Genomic DNA, 17414 nt, shown 5'->3' with positions numbered 1-17414 from the left:
GACTCTCTGGTGCTTGGCAGGAAAATCTCCAGCCCTGTTCTAGCTGGTGCTGGGCCAGTTTACAGCCTTCATTTGTTCAGCACGTTTGTTTGAGGGGAGTGCCAAGCCGTGTACTAGCTCCTGCATTTGTCGGGAAGGAAAAACGGTTTATACCTGTTAAAACCTTGTGAAGGGGAACCATTTTCGTTGTAAACCAGTGGCTTTTTTGCACGAAAGAATAATTCCTAAAGAAGGCCTGCTAAAATTCCCTCCCTCTCTCTCTCTCTCTCTCTCTCTCTCTCTCTCTCACACACACACACACACACACACACACACACACACACACTTGTAGATTACGGCTTTTGCCTTTAGTTTTCATTAAACAGGGGCTTGTTTGTTTCTTTGGGAAGGGGTCCCACGTGTCTTCCTTGTTATCAGGAAGTTGTAGATGAATTTTTTTGAGTTATTCACACACATAAGACTGATCTTCACTCTTGTTACCCACAAGGAATTCGTGAGTCGGGTTATCCTCAAATCTGGATAAATAGAGTGGGTGGGGGAGGATAGAAGAGTCATTTTCAGTGAACATGTAATCAGGTTACGTTTCAGTAATGGCAACATTGGTTATTCAGAAATGTTTTCACGGAACTCCATCATTGTAAAGGGGACTAAACCCGGTAGGTATTTCTAAAAGCTTCATCTGTGCCATTTAGAATCGTTCTGTAAAGTGTTTTTAGAGCCTCTGTAGTGACTGCTTAATTCATCCATTATTTTTGATGCCTACCATGTTGATTTTTCAGTATGTAATGGCACTGAACTATTTCTCAAGCTCTTTCTACAGTGCACTCATATTAGTCCCTTTAGCCCATTTTAAAATTTAGATGGGGGATATTTTACTCTTGCTGCCGGAAGATATTTGCTTTCAGTTCTGTATCTGGTGATCAACTTTTTAGCAATTTGGTGGGTTTTTTTTAAGCTATTTTGATTGAAGTTCTGTTTGTTTTTTTTTTTTACTACCTTGAGATCGAAACCTCCATTTATCTTAACAATGGAAGGACTGACCTTTTAAAAAAAAAAAAGAAAAGATTCCCTCTGGTTATTGGGGGGGGGCTGAATAAAGCACTAATCATTTTGTTATCAAAGGAGATTTCTGACGTATTCTTAACTGTGAGTTTGCTCGTTCTTGCCGGAAGAATGTCCAACATGAAGTAGATAATTAATCCGGACAGAAGCTAGCAAAACGGAAAAGTGAGCATCCCTTCGGGGAGCTCTGTGTGTCGTTCTTTCTGTTCCTGCCGAGAAATCAATGGCGTTTGCATCGGAAGATACTGTTCCCAAGGGGAGGTAGCTGGGGCAGCTGCAACTTCTCACATGGGGGAATAAAAGAGAAACTTAAAATCCCTGGCCGCTGAGGAGCGAGTCCCCTGGGCGGCTTGATAATCTAGATCAGTCTGTTTAAGAAATGCTTCTCTGTTGAATTATCCGTCTGCACTACAAACTGCCAGTTTTCCAGAAGTGCGGAATAATGTGAAAGGTCTCTGTAGTCCCTCTTTTAGAGACGGCATTAGAGAGGTTAGGCATTGTTGATATGAGGGCAGCCTTACCACATCGAGTACAAATATTTTTGATTTACTGAGCCACAGTTTGGAATTCAGATATGTGCTTCTACACTATGTGCCATGAACAGGACAGACACTGAGCACCCGGAAGAGACAGTCATTGGAATTACTGTCCTTTAGATTATCAAGGACTTTTAAAAAGGCAACTCGGTATTTCTGTTATTTTCTCTGACACTGCCTTGGTCATCAACTAGCCTCAGGCATGAAAGGACTGTAAAATTACTTAAATAAACCTGTGCTAGTCATTTTTTTTATACTTATAACCTTTAACCCCGTATTATTAGAGTAAGAAAGGGTGTTATTTTTCTCATTGTTTCTGCCCCATTGATTGTGTCTGCTTAAACTCCCTCTTATCTCCCATTCTTGGATTTTTTGTAATAGAAGCATCCTGTTTTATGAATCATGTGTGCTGAATTAGCTTAAGAGGACTTCACCGCCAGATGATGACTTGAGTCCTTTAATTATGAAGGCAGTTTCTTTTACCTTCATTATGAAAAGGTCAAATAAGGCAGTTTTCATTGCCTGAAGGTTTTTGGTTTTGTTTTGTTTTATAAAGCTTTCCGTCTGTTGGAGTAAAGAATCAGGACAAAAGGAGTAGGCTGTTCCCAGGAATTTCTAGAAATAGCTTTTGGAAGTAAAATTAGAAGATAGCTTTCTGTTCCCCTGTGAAGGAATAAAGTCATTCTTATGGCACAAGAATTAGAAGCAGAGGCTTTGATTCTTTGGGGATTCATGATTTTTTCCCATTGGTTATAACAGCAATAACTATCTTTCACAGTGTACGAAGCACGTTTGCATACAGTCGTCCCAACATTGCCTTCGCTGTTAACCTTGTGCTACATAAAAGCAGGTGTTGCTACTATTATTTCCGTTTTGCAGCTGGGGAAACAGATTGAAGGAGATTAATGATTTTGCCAGAGTCACTCAGCTACCAAATGAGAGAGCCTGGGGTTTTGACTCCAATCATGCGCTCTTTCGAGTGTACCACGCTGCCCAGGGTCTTCTTACTCTGTGCTGTTTAGTGTTGCTAAGATTCTGGGGGAACAATGAGAGGATGAAAGTATCCTTCTCCCTGAGAAACACAAGTGGCAATAAAATACGCATAATGGAAGCGCTTAGAATGAGATGTATTCTGTAGAACTCATAGACAAACTGAGCAACGTGTTCTGAGTAATTTGTACATAAATATTCATATGCTGTAATGTGCTTAATGCCTAGGTGTTCCGTCTATTTAATTTAATTCATATATTCTTGTTTCTTTTGCCCTTACTAGTGAATTCAGTATTGTGAATTCAGTATTACAGGCTGATAGTTTCCTCAGACCTTTAAGATGTTACTGCATGGTCGCTGGTCTTGTTAATTTTGAAGACTGTTGTTATTCTAAATTGTTCCTTTACAGACAGTCTCTATTTAAAAAAAAATTTTTTTTTAAATAAAATTTTATTTACTTGTCAGAGGGAGAGAGAGCGCGCACAAGCAGGGGGAGAGGTAGGCAGAGAGAGAAGCAAGCTCCCCGCTGCGCAAGGAGCCTGATGCAGGACTGGATCCCAGAACCCTGGGATCATGACCTGAGCCAAAGGCAGATGCTTAACCGACTGAGCCACCCAGGAGTCCCCGACAGTCTCTATTTTTTGATAGTCTCTTTTTTTTTCCACGTTCGGCTTTGAAGATTATCTCTTTGCCTTTGGTGCTAAACAGCCATCTTATAATGTATATAGATGTAAGCTTATTTTTATTTTCCTTGCTGATGATTTAGAGAATTAATGTCTTTCATGGACTTTGGAAATTCTTTTCTTTTTTTTTTTTTAAAGATTTTATTTATTTATTTGACAGAGAGAGACAGCCAGCGAGAGAGGGAACACAAGCAGGGGGAGTGGGAGAGGAAGAAGCAGGCTCCTAGTGGAGGAGCCTGATGTGGGGCTCGATCCCATAACGCCAGGATCACGCCCTGAGCCGAAGGCAGACGCTTAACCGCTGTGCCACCCAGGCGCCCCTGGACTTTGGAAATTCTTAGCCATTATTTCTTTAAGTAGTTCTTTTTTTTTCTGTTCCTATTTTTTATCCTTTTATTTTGAAATAACTTTAAAGCTACAGAAAGGTTTCAAAAAATAGTACAGAGAGGCATATACATAGAATGGCATATTATTTAGCAACAAAAAAGACTTAAGTACCAATACATACTATATCAAGGATGAACCTTAAAAGCAATGTACTGATTGAAAGAAGCCAATAACAGAAGACCATATATTGTATGATTTCCTTTACAGGAAAGGTCTAGAAAAAGCAAAGTTAAAGAGACAGAAAGTAGATTTATGGTTGCCTAGGACTGGGTAGGCTGAGGGGAAATGAGTGATGAACGATCATATCGATTGTGATAATGGTCATACAACTTTGTTATCATACTGAAAACCATTGAATTGTATGCTTTAGGTGAATTGTATGTGAATTATATCTCCAAAGAGCTGTTGTAAAAAAAAAAAAAAGAAAAGAAAAAAGAAAAATAGTATAGAGAGTTCTTGTGTATTTTTCACTGTGCTTTCCCTAATGTAGCATCTTACTGTCATTACTGTAAGACAGTCATCAACTCTAAGAAATTAACATTGGTATAATGCTATGAGCTGGACTATGGATTTTATTCAGGCTTCATACTTTCCCCACTGAAGTCCTTTTTCTGTTCCAGGATCCAATCCAGGGTCTCATGTTGCACTGAGTTGTCATGTTCCCTGGTTCTTCCCATCTGTGCCACTTTCTCAGTCTCCTCTACTTGCACGATGCTGACCCTTTCAAAGGGTCCTGGTTAGGTCTTTGGTAAAATGTCCTTCAATTTGGGTGTATAGGTGTTTCCTCGGGAGTAGATGGAGCTTATGCATTTTTTGACAAGAATACTCCAGAAGTAGTATTTCTCAGCATATCATATCAGGAGTACATGGTGTTGATATGTTTTATTACTGGTGATATCAACCTTTATCACTTGGTGATGTTAACCTCAATCATTTGGTTAATGGGTTTCTCAACATCACAGTTACTGTTCTTTCTTCTGTAATTAACCCATTTCTTGGAGGAGATACGTTGAGACCATCCAGTTGTCCTGTTTGTCCTCATGCTTTGCCCACTAATTTTAACATCCATTCACAGATCTTGCCTGTGACAATTACTACTGTGGTGTTTGTCTAATGGTGATTTTTTTTCTTTCTTTCATTGCTTCTACGTTTTTCAGTAGGAATTTTTCTGTAAGGAAGTGCTGTTCCTTCTTTCTTATTTGCTTATTTATTTATCAATATATGCCTCTGTGGACTTAGGGGTTTCTATTTGGCCATTGGGAGCACTTTGAGATTGGCTCCTATGTCCTTTCAACAAGTGTACATCCTCTTTTGAACACTCCCTTACTTCTGGCACCGTAAGATGTTCTAGACTTCACTTTATATATTTTCTTAGAATCAGCCACTTCTCTAAGGGCCCTTCTCAAATGAATCTCCTCTGAGAACTCTTGATAAACATAAGAAAGACAACCTTTTTTGATACTCCCTGACTTTGAATTTCTTTTTAGCTTTATGAACTCTAATCTCTCTGGTCTATATTTAGGATAATTTCCTATCTGTTGGGTTAATAATTTCAGTGATTATATTCTTCATTTCTGGAGATCTTATTTGGTTCTTTTCCACATTTGCTTCTTCTTTTCCATCATGCCGTATTCTTTTACTAGTAATTAAATGCCTTGTCTGAAATCTTTAATTCTTACAAGTACTTTTGTATTGCTGTTGTGTTATCTGAAGGTCTTAGATGTTTAGTCCTGCTGTTTCTTGTTTTTGTTGATTCTTTCACGTTGGACTGTACTATAGTTTTTGAGAATTTTTTAACTGTGAACTCCTTTTTAGAGGAGCTTATTTTATTTCATTTTTCTTTGTGAGCCATTTGGGTTATGTGTTATAGGAATACCCTTTGAGAGTGATCCGGGTGCCCCCTAGCTCACTGCTGTTTTTTATGTTAGTGTCTCAGCTCAGTGGTTTTTAGTCCAACCATTACACTAAGGATTCAGCTCTTTTCAAGGGAGCTGTTTTGTTTTGTTTTTTAAGATTTTATTTATTTTATTTTAGAGGGAGAGAGGGAGATAGAGTACGCACAAGTAGGGGGACCAGAGGGAGAGGGAGAGAGAGTCGTAAGAATACTCCCCACTGAGCACAGAGCCCATTGCAGGGCTTGATCTCACGACCCTGAGAACATGATCCTGAGATCATGACCCCGAGATCACTACCTGAGCTGAAACCAAGAGTTGGACGCTTAACCACCTGTGCCACCCAGGCGCCCCGAGGGTGCTGGTGTTTTGTGAGGGTCTCAGTTCCAGCCCCCTGCCTTCTACAGGGCTCAAGGCAGTATCTCCTCTTTCCCTGTGGACATTGAAACACAAGCTGTTAGGTTATGGAAACGGACAACTTTCTTACAGTCGCTCAGTGTAGTTATTTGCCTCTTTGTTTCTGGCACTGGGTAGTTAACACCCCCCCACCCCCATTCCCACCCCTGCCTTTTTTCCTTTCCAGCTCAGCTGTATAGAACAGAATTTCCCTCTTTATCAGTCACTTCAGGTGCGGTCCATCACATTCCTAGAGACAGATGTCGATTTGTTTTCTGAAAACAGACAAGTGATTGGGTAATGAATAGTAGAGGCAGAACAAGCCAGTAAAGGCCAGGACCATGAACCTTACTAATCTGATATAATTCGACAGATTGTTCAGGTCACTTCCACAGGGTTCCAGGAGATGGATATAGCAAGATGGTAATAGATTACATTCAAGGAGCCCCCAGGGTCAAGAGATCTCTGCGGTGTAGTGTGAAGAATAGCCCAGGGTTGGGAAGGTCAGGGAAAGCAGCCCTCTTTACTAGAGGCTTCGCTGCTTCTGATTATGCGGGCAAGCCTGGGTTTGCAAATACTCCCTGCAGGTATACCTTGCTTCTGTGTAAGGCCATAGTTCCTGGCTGCGGTTCTGAAATATCTTCTCATAGTCCATATGTACAGTCCCGTTTCAGGCCTTCGCTTTCAAACGTTCTAGAAAGTAGACTTTTTTTTAGAAAAAGTTCTTTGAACCCTTGAATAAACTTGGAGGATGTAGCCTTCCTGCCCACCCACCACCCATGGAAAGGGCAAGGCCCTTTTTGTACTTGCGTCATCGGCGGCCAGGCAGCCTCTTTGTCCGTCTGCAGCGTGCATCAGAGCATCTGTGAGGCCCTACCTCCTCCTGGCATTTTGACTGCTAGAGATACTCAAACGACAAGGCTGTTGTTGACCAACCTCACATCTGAGTTATAGTACTCTTCTTTTCCTTGCAGGATATTTCTCTCTGGATGTCTTCCCATCAACTCACATTAGACATATCTCAAATGGGACTCATATCTCTAGCTCCATCTCCTACAAATGTGCTCCTTCTTCCAGCCCTCCCCCCCACTTTTTAAAAGAATTTATTTATTTATTTGAGAGAGAGCAGAGAGGAGGAGCAGAGGGAGAAGGAGAAGCAAGCTCCCTGCTGAGCAGGGAGCCCAACGTGGGGCTCAATCCCAGGACCCTGAGATCATGACCTGAGCCAAAGGCAGACGCTTAACCAACTGAGGCACCCAGGCGCCCCTCCCTCCTTTTTTTAATGTTACTTTTTATTCACCCAGGTCTTTAGGTGCAAAACCTTTCCCTTCCAGATTCATTCTCTAGGTTCTTTTAATTCTTTTATTTCCCCATTTTTCGCTTTAGCATTCCTCAGCTTCCAGTCCCATGAGTAGTTGATAAGTACAGAGAATCTGTTATATGCTTCTTACCACGCGAGGTGAGTGGAATGAGAACGATAAGACATCATTATCTTCAAAGAACTTAATATCTACTTGAGGAGGCAACTTACGTTCACGAAAATGGTGAATAATACTAGACAGTATATAATTAAATGCTAAATTGGATGGTGCAGAGTTTTAAGTGTTAGAAGGTGGAGGAAAGAAAGGGATAAAAGGAGGGCTTGAATTGTAAGAGAAAGCCTCATTGTGGAATTGGGGTTTGAACTGGGTCTTGAAACCCCCTCAGCTGGAATCGGACGGGCCTGTCAAGTGAAGAGAAAGCACAGACAGTTAGCACACTGAGCGTGAGACTTGGGGAAAATGTTTGCAACGCTGTATGTGTTGGAGACCAATGAGAAATAGGAATTAGTGAGGTTGGGTGACTGCTTTGACTTTGGCTCTAAGACTCCCAAAAGATTCTTTCAAAAGTAGCATTTTAATTTTGATTGTTTAATTTTGATTGTTCAGAAACCACTAGAGGCTTCCTTTTCTTTTCTTTTCTTTTCTTTTTTTAAGATTTTATTTATTTATTTGACAGAGATAGAGACAGCCAGTGAGAGAGGGAACACAGGCAGGGGGAGTGGGAGAGGAAGAAGCAGGCTCATAGTGGAGGAGCCTGATGTGGGGCTCGATCCCAGAACTCCGGGATCACGCCCTGAGCCGAAGGCAGACGCCCAACCGCTGTGCCACGCAGGCGCCCCTTCCTTTTCTTTTTTGATTCTGATTCAGACTCATTTTGGGATCCTAGGTCCTTTCTGATCTGTCAGCGTTTCCTCACTGGTACTTTGCACACCAGTTTTGTGCCTACAGCTTGCTTTCTCTGTGTTTTGACTTACGCTTTCCACTTCCTCAGGGAGTGTCTGCCTGATTTCTGTCTATTCCTTCTTCCAGTCCCATCTCTAGGCTTCCTGGTTCTTGATGTTTTCTCTGATGACCCCCACCCCCAGACAGCACTTTACGCCCTAGTTCCTCCTGAAACTCTTTTCTATTGAAAAGAGTTTAAAATCTAATCATATACTTTGCATTTCCTGATAATTTAGAATTATACACATTCTCTTCCTTTTCAGTAGGTGCTAAATTCTTTGAGATGTTCGATTATGTTTTATAGTCCATTGTCCCTCTTAGTACTTTATGCTACTCTGGGTATATACTCGATGTTGAATTGATAGCTTTGAAAGAATTAATTTATCTTTTGATTGCAAATATCAGTGATTTGTAATATTAGAGCTACTTTGTATAAACGTGCCTACTGACATGCCTGGCACACAGTATTCCCCTTGGTAAATGTGAATTCGATCCGAATTTGTAGTGGGTTCCAAGCCAAAGAACGTTTTTCTGCTGTTTCACGGAAAGATGAAAGTAAGAGCAAAAGCGTCAAATCCAAGTGTTCTGAGATATTCCTTCTGCGGTCTCCTCTTTAAGCCTCTCCATAATCTATGTTCTTAAGTATATATTATTCATTTATCTTTGACATCCTTTCACTTACTACCTTATGTCGTTTTTCCTAAATAATTTATGTTTGTAGATAGAGATGAATTGTGTGTGTTAATTAAAGCTTAAGAGAAGAGATGGGAGTATTTTAGAAAGATTGATCCTTGTTAAACTGTCTAATTGATCTATGTTGGCACTCTTCTTGCCTGGAGTTTAAAATTTTAATAAAATATCTTTAAGTGAAGAAATCATCTGTTGTAGTTGGAATCGAACTTAAGACATTTGAATCTCCAGAAAACCAGATAGTGAAATGAACTAAGAACACTTGGTTTAGAAAATTGGGTCGAGTTAAAAATAACATTTTTGTTGGGCTGTAGTTTTATTTTATCATTTAACAGCCTCTTAAAGAATCTGAAGTGACTTTTAAAGCAAAGTTTTAAAGTATTTTATTTATTAGGTTAGTTAGTTTAGTTGGTTTAATTACTTAGTTAGTCAGTCAGTCAGTCAGTAAGCTCTCTGCCCAACCTGGGGCTTGAACTTAAGACCCCCACCTCAAGAGTCGCTTACTCTACAAGCTGAGCCAGCCAGGTGCTCAAATTATTATTTTAAATAATACAGCTATTCTCCTGCCTCCTTTCAATGTTTGTAGGATGACTTAAGGGTGTTCAATTTATATTTACTAACATCTCCATTTTCTGAGGGCCGATGCAGTTCTAGCAGAGCTGGGAAACTACAGAAGCTGCGGATACCTGCTCTAACATTAGCTGACCTCAGACAATGGCTCTTCAGCCACACACTAGCTCATTTAACTCGCGTGTGCTCCTGGGCACGCATGCGCGTGGGGGGGGGGTGCGCGGGGAGAGTTTTATTTCCTTGGTTAGCAAAGAAGCTGTCATGTGGCTCAGGCTGGATCTTCTTCAACCACAGTTTATGTTGGTTTTAATCCTTTCTTGTGAGGAGTGATACCTTATCAAGTCTTCACTTCTGGGAATGTTCTCGTTCTTTCCTGGTTTCCTTTCTCAGGAAAGATAGTGCTCTGTACTAATGGCCTCCTATCAGTTGGGATTGTGTTAGGCATTGACGTTGACGCTCTCGTTTGCTTCCCAGGTCGTTTGCATTCGCTCCGCTTGGAACGCGCTGTCCCCAAAGCTCAGCTGCGACACGAGACCTCTCATCTTGAAGACCCTCAGCGACCTGTTTTCTCTCGTTCCTTCCTTAACAGTCAATACAGCCGAATATGAGGTACGCATTTGGAGGTCAATAAGTGTTCTCTTTCTACATTGGAAGGACATGGGCTTTATAATAACTTAGGGGAAAAGATATTCATAATCTTTCTTTGCCAAAAATCCTTTAACACTTTTTGTTCTAAGGACATGGTAGCTTTATGGACTGCCAGAAATAGGAGAATATCCACCCTTATCAATTCTGTGTCTTTAAGGGTTATTCACCTAAAGGATATCAAGTTTTTATTATGAGAATATAGCCAAGATTTTAAAAAGTCAGTATGTAATAAATACATAAGTAAAATAAAAAGTCAGTATATTAAAAATAGGGTTTCTAAAATAATGGAATTCTGAGGCCCAAAGTTTAAATTTTAGTAGTGTTTTTAGTTCTCAAAAAATGTCACGAAGACTTTAATAAGGCAGGGCAGAATCTCCCATGGTGTAGACATATTGTCATTTGTGTTTTGCTTCTAGGTTTCCCATAAAGATTTGTTTTTACACGTCAGTTCACATTTCCTGTATACATCTGTACGATGAGGAAGATTGTAAAATCAGTCTATCTTAGGAGAGGAAAATAACTTTCTGAGCTGCTCGATTTTTATCATTGCAGTGAACTCAAACGCTTGGTGGAAGATGCTTTGCTCTAAGAGCCATATATTCTGTGTAACATTTTCTGTGTTATCTCTTCTGAAATGAGGGAAATGAGAGGGTGGTGAATTCATGTACGGGTCCCCTTCTGTAGCCATAGTCCCTCTCACGCTTACCTTTTTTCTTTCTCCATTAAAGCGCAGCAATTGATTTCACTTGAAATCTTCATGAACTTTTTGTTTGATTTAGTGCTTCACAGACTTTGATAAACTACCTCCCCCACAAGAATCCAATAATAGTCCCTTACCTGCTTTAGATTACGTGATACGGCAGGACTATAAGATAATACTTCTTCTACTCTTTCTTAATGCTGCACAGCGAATAAAATCACATTTGTCCTTCCGAAGCTACGGTACCTGGCTTAGTGCCTGGCACGTAACATACATTCAGTAAGTAGTTACTGAATGATTGAACCGATATAGGATGAGTTTATTCTCATATTTGGGTTTTTGTTTTAGGGTATTAAAAAAATCGATTTGAGACTCCTAGAGTATATAGTTCACCAACAGTCTTTGTTATGGAGACTGTTATGATACATACACTTACGTTGTCTGAGAGTCTGCTGGGCTACTGATGAGGAGTTAAGACTAAAAGCCAAAGTGAGGACATGTTGTGTTTATTTTCTGTTTTCAAGACTGAGCTCATATACCTTTGTATTGCTTGTACTTTGAGTTCTTCAGATTTTATTACAGGTTAATTTATGAACTGGTTTTTGTATTGGTTTCTTATGTTTGCTTATCAATGACTGTAAAAAATTTTTTGGGGTGTGTGTGTGGGGGGGAGGACACTTAATATTTTTTCTTCTTCTTCAAATTTACATTCTTGTCCACCGGTGTCTTATTTTGATGTATTTTCATGCTTCTGTTAGTACTAAGGTTCCTCTGTTGCTCACACAGACTGCTTTGGAGCCGTTCTGTCCATCAGTTTCCTCCCAGTAAGGGGGGGCCCTTCAGTAACCATAGTCCACTTGGAAGCAGAAGTCAAGAAATATGGAGAGAGACCTCTGTCCATCTGTCTCGCTCTGCCTGTCTTTCTGTCTCTCCCTGTTCCTCTCTTTTCCCCCATCTCCCCCTCTCTCACCCCCCAGTCCCATCCTTTCTCCTTCCCTCTCTTCCTCTCTCCCTATTTGTGTTTAAATCATGTGTTCTCTGTGAACTGCTTATAGTTAGGATGTAATTTTCCCAAAGCATTTCTTAGGTCTTTGTTCTTCCCGGTCACCTCAGCATCTGGGGTTTGCCTAGAATGGCATCCAGCCTCTCTATACCTAACTAGTCAGGCCTTTTAGAATCTGGCCTCACTCTACCTTTCTGCCTCCTGCACTCCAGGAAAACTAACCCGCTTGCAGTGTTTTTTTTCTGCCCCCAAACATTTCCATTTCTTTTCCTTTGTGCACGTTCTTCTGTCTGTCAGAATTGCTTTTTTTTAAATCCCTAATTTAAAAATCTTTAAAAAAAATAATTGGTTTCATTCATCCCCTTTTTTGCAGATTTTTGTGCAAGCAGGAGTCTATTGCTATAGACTTGAGTCTTTATACTGTTCTTTATACTGTTCTAAGAACATTTATTTCTGTTTTATACTACAGGTATATGTATATGTATATATATTATTTTCCCCATTAAACTATAAGCTTGTCGCAAATAGAGACCATGTTTCAATTAGTGTATTTTCTGAATGGCTTTGCTAAGTGCTTGTACATCCATTCATTGACTCAGAATATACTTAGTAAAACTATCCTAGGCTTTAGAAATACTAATACATAATAGATATTCTTTTTAAGTACCCATTATATTCCCAGCACTCTTCTCATTACTTTATGCCAATTTGTTCTAATATCTCACAGGAAGGTATTATTTTCATTTTAGAGCTAAGGAATCTAAGGTTTTGAAAGGTACATCCATTCATTAAATATTTATTGAGTACCTGCTACATGCCAGATAAGTAGTTTGAATAACGTAGTTTCTAACCGAAGGCTGGTGTCTGAGCCTGGGACATTTAGCTCTATAGCCACTGTTTCCCCATTATGCCAGATTGTCAGTCACTGCCTTTTAAAAGCTCAAAAGTTGGCAAAAGAGTTGGACATAAGCAATAATGATTATAATAACATTTGATGAGTATATTTAATCAGAGGGCTACGAGAGTATGGTGGTGGAAGTGACTCACATTCTAGAAGGAATTGAATGAAACCTTACTTAGTTGGTGCTATTAGACTAGGTTTCTAGAGAATTAAAAAAATGTTGCTTCTCACTGAAGTCTAAGGATTAGACTATACAAAGACAAGGAGGTATAGAAGAACCTTCTGTGACTTAGAAGGGCAAGAAGTTAGATGTGATGGAAATGAAGAAGACGTGGAGCCAATGTTGGAAGATAAGTGGCTTTTTGAGCTCATTACTTATTAAATATTTGTCATTTGAGGAACTGGGCTTTATGTCCTTTATTTTTCTGGGGTTTATGGTCCAGGCTTTTGAAATGCAAAAGAAAGTCAGTGTCCGAAAGTGTGTGAATCTAGTAGGGAGTTAACCACACACACAGAGAAGCGGACAGGATGCTAAAGTGTGCCATGGGCCACGTGGCCACTCGGCGAAGGGAGAAGTCCCTTCCGGGTAGAGGATCAGGTACCGGGACACGGAAGAGGAGAGTGAGATTTGTTCTACGTGGGACTTGAGACATCAGCCAAAAAATAGCTGGGTTTCTAAATTTCATAATATTAACATTCTGTGTGTAAAATGTCCATGTGTTTCCATGATGCATCCCTTCCTGTGTTCACTGTGTAAATGATGGGTAAGTGCAGATTAAGTCCATCACAAGTGGTGTAATTTTGAGTGATTTCATTTTCACTGTTTGCTGATTCAGATTGCTCCCAGTTTTGTCTTCATCTTAACACTTTATTGTGATGTTTGTTAATTTTTCAGAATTTTAAAGTTCAAGTCCTCAGCTTCCTCTGGACCCACACTCAAAACAAGGTACTGTCGCAAGGGTATCAGTGACACGGAGCGAAGCTGAGAAACAGCTGTGAAATAAGACTCTGGCAATAAAACATGTACCTAACTTGAAATGATGGCTTCAGGATCTTAAAAGAATTGTGACGTTAATGAGTTGGGGTTTTAGAGATTCTCCATTTATGCCCCTTAATACATTTTTGTCGTGAAGTACAGTTCATTAGTTTGTGTTACTTTGTGAAGCTGACAGATGTGAAGAGAGACTGTTGTCGTCGTCTCATGTTTTGTTAACGGCCCTTCCCCTTTCCTGATTTGCCCCTCCCCCACCAATAAGCACATCAAGCAAACAGAAAGTCCAGTTCATTTTTTAGACATCATTTCCAGTCAAGGAGTACAGGGAAGAGGGTGTCCTTCCGTGATGTTATACTGGACTCAAGAGTGTAGGAGCTGAGATTCCCACGGGCCAACTTTCCCGGTTAGTAGCCGGAGAATCCCCACCTAATTCCAACCTATCAGACTCCATTCCACATCAAGGGGACCTGCGCGATTTTGAGTTACTTTTTGTTTACTGTCCAAACTAGGATAAAAATTGAGTGCTTCTGCCCTCTCTACCCAATGCTGATTTCTCTCTGTTTTTAGTTGGGACATAGTAAGCACGGCTTGAGTAGCCTTTCCAAAGCACTGACTCTAGAACTTTGAGGTGGGTGCGGGAAGATTTTCTTCCTTCCTCCAGAGGTGATGTGTAATGTATGTTGTTCCTTTTGTTTGTCTTTCTGGTGCCCTGTCTAGGACCCCGTTGTAGCAAATGCTGCGTATAAATCTCTGTCGCTCTTCAGTGCGGGAGAGCACACCATTCTGCATCTGCCTGAGGAGGTAGGCCTTTCTGCCTCTCACTGCTGTCTCTTCACCGCTGGGTTTTATATTTATTTGTATCTCCTCCCTTAGAAGACTCTTACCCGATGGCTGTACCTCTAAATATGTGGTCCGTGAGAGCTAAGAGTTTGCATTTATTATTTATTTAATCTGTAAAAGACCGTAGGGGTTGTAGACCTCACAGATAATGGGTGTAGGACCGCACGCCCGCGCCCCTGCCTTCCTCCAGAAGATCTGTAGCCCCATAGCAGCTGTTTTGCCCAGTTGGTGTCCCACCTTGGACTTTAAATCCAAGCATGGCCTGCATCAACTAAGGTTCGTGCAGCCTGTGCAGCCCAAGTGTGATACAAAATTGAGATGCCACGTCAAAAAAAAAAAAAAAAAATCTGCTATTTCTTAGTTTGCTATGAAAAGATCTGTAGGTTAGCCCCAGGGAACTAGATGAGGAAAGTATCACTCTTTTAAGGGTCAACACGCTGTGGGACACTATCTTGGTTTTTAGATTAAAAACATACAGCCGTTTCTACTACCTACTGAACATAACCAGCTGTAAATTATTTGGTTATATTAAGGAGCTAAGTGTATGACTTCACATTTCGTGTTACTGCTAATTCAAATGCGTACAAATGTTTATCGAGTGCCTGTAGAGTGTAAGGCAGACATTGTGTTAGAAGTTATGTTTAACGTTACCCAGAATCTGTCCTTAGGTCAAATGGCTTAAGAAGTTTTGATATAAATTTCTTGGTACCCTAAGGTATTAAAATGGGTTGACTTTTTCTTTGGGATTTCGTTGCCAGTAGGAACAAGGCAGACCTGTGTGGATTGACGTGAATTGGAGGGACCAATAAAAGGTTCTTGTGAAACCAGATCCTGAGTCAGGCAGGATTTCTCATGTTGAGGATGCAAAGACAGATTGGCCAGCTCGTCGTTGGTTATCACAAATGAGTTCTGTGACTCATCAAATTAAAAAAGATGGGACTTCAGACTGCGCTGTGGTGACTAGCAATACTCATACCTTCTAGGAAGGAAGGGAGGGAGGGAGGGAGGGAGGGAAAGGAAGGAAAGAAGGAAGGAAGAACAAGAAAAGAAAAGAAAAAGGAAAAAAAGCTACTTGTAAATTTTGTATGCAGACTACCAGTAAATTGGCTACAACATCTGCAAAGATACCTTTTATTATTATTATTATTATTATTTTAATGACCAATTGCTAAGTTAGATCACAGCATAATAATTACCTTTACTTTTAGCTATTCCTCATGAAATACTCCAGCTGGACTAGTAGGTTTCATTAAATAACTCCCACATATTCTTGACTGTTTAGTCTACCCTTTTACATATTGATATATTTATATCTGTTCCGGCTTTGGCCTTCTATTCAGTTTCTGACTGTGCCTTTTAGAGTTTATGTGCTTTTTAGAGTTTATGCTCAGGTAAGTGTTCTGCTCCGTCAAATATTAGGTACTTTCTTAATCTAACTCTTTAATATTCTCTGATCCCTAAGGAGCCATAAATAGCTCTTTATACCTTCCAACATAAAGGGTAGTGATAGAGTTGGGATTTCTATATATGCTTGGGTTTTCACCTTTAGAGTGTGAAGAACTATAAAGGAAATGTCTAAAATGTATCCTTTCTCTGCCACGCTTTTCAACTTTTTTCTACCCTTACCTCCTTCTGGGATTCGGCTTATTCCCCAAAGTAACAGTGGTTCACTGTAGTGAATGTTCTCAGCTAGGTTTAAGATGAGGGGACATAAAGTGACTTAAAAGAGTCTGTCTTTGACCTCCAGTTTCTGATGTAGGTAACCTGCCTCTTCATGGAGAATTATTGTTTACAAGACTGCAGAATGCATTCTTCTTTTTATTGATGACTGAGTTTCCCTTTGGCTGTTTCAATACCTAAGGGCTAAAAGTCCAGAAAATGGTCAGTGTGTTCATATTCCAAACAAGCCCCCAAAGGCTAAGGATACAACTGAGTCAGGTTCCCACCTCTGGTAGTTGATAGCGGTGCGGTGAAACCGAGGCTCATTTTCTCTGAAACCATATTTTCAACGATTTTAAAGTCCCTGACAGGTAGGGTCTCCTACAGTGTAAAAACCAAGATTCTTGCTGTTAGAGATACTCCCTCTGCACCAAGGCTCACTCACAAAACTGAAGGTTACCTCTGTACCTTTCTAGTGAAAGTATACCCACATTCTCTCGGTTTGTGGAAACTTGTGAAATAATCTTTTAAGTGAGAGTGCTGTCAATTTCAAGTAGAAAGAAACAATAGAAAGATACATTGTATCCTTATCGACATTGCTACTTTTGCGGATAATTCAGCTGCTGGGGTAAGTACTACTTCTGTTTAAATTTACTAAAGATAGATTTCTTGTTGACTGATGCATCAATTCAAACTGTGAAACTTGTCGAGAGGTCACAGGTTGATAGAACAAAAGGTGTTGGGGGAGTGGCAGACATCGGGTAGGGCTGAATGAAACATTACATGTAAGGTAGGATGGAAAATGTGAATGATTAGTAGAGCTGAATAAGATACCATGCGAGTTAGGGATTTGCGTATCAAATTCATTAACTCCGGTTTCTTGTCATTGGTTTGCTATTAGAAAGTTCTGTGGGATTATTAATGACAGACACTTCACACTTGCATCGGTTTAGCAATTATTTATTGAACATACACTAAGTACTAGGCCATTTTATAATCTGGGAATGTTGAATGAATCCATATGTTTTGTTGGTTGGTAAAAGTGTCATTGTTAATCACTTGAAACGTGCAACTCTGAAGTTGGTCAAAAAGTTTCCGGGGGGTGGCGGGCGCCTGGGTGGTGCAGTCGTTAAGCATCTGCCTTCAGCTCAGGGCGTGATCCCGGGGTTCTGGGATCGAGCCCCACATCAGGCTCCTTC

General features: G+C 40.3%; 1 protein-coding gene across 2 annotated transcripts in view; it reads left to right on the top strand.

The window, feature by feature from the left end:
* Positions 1-17414, top strand: part of FOCAD (focadhesin) — a 302415-nt gene that overhangs the window by 175246 nt on the left and 109755 nt on the right. For both annotated transcript variants that reach the window (XM_045780633.2, XM_045780634.2), the window contains 3 exons: positions 9945-10079; positions 13618-13668; positions 14434-14517. In XM_045780633.2, coding sequence (XP_045636589.2) covers positions 9945-10079; positions 13618-13668; positions 14434-14517 — 270 coding nt within the window. The remainder of the gene's footprint in view (positions 1-9944; positions 10080-13617; positions 13669-14433; positions 14518-17414) is intronic.

Source organism: Ursus americanus, chromosome 18, assembly GCF_024610735.1.
Source record: "Ursus americanus isolate L20-20 chromosome 18, mUrsAme1.1.p, whole genome shotgun sequence".
Taxonomy (NCBI): domain Eukaryota; kingdom Metazoa; phylum Chordata; class Mammalia; order Carnivora; family Ursidae; genus Ursus; species Ursus americanus.
The sequence above is the reverse complement of the archived record's forward strand: the minus strand, read 5'-3'. Positions and strand labels throughout refer to the sequence as shown.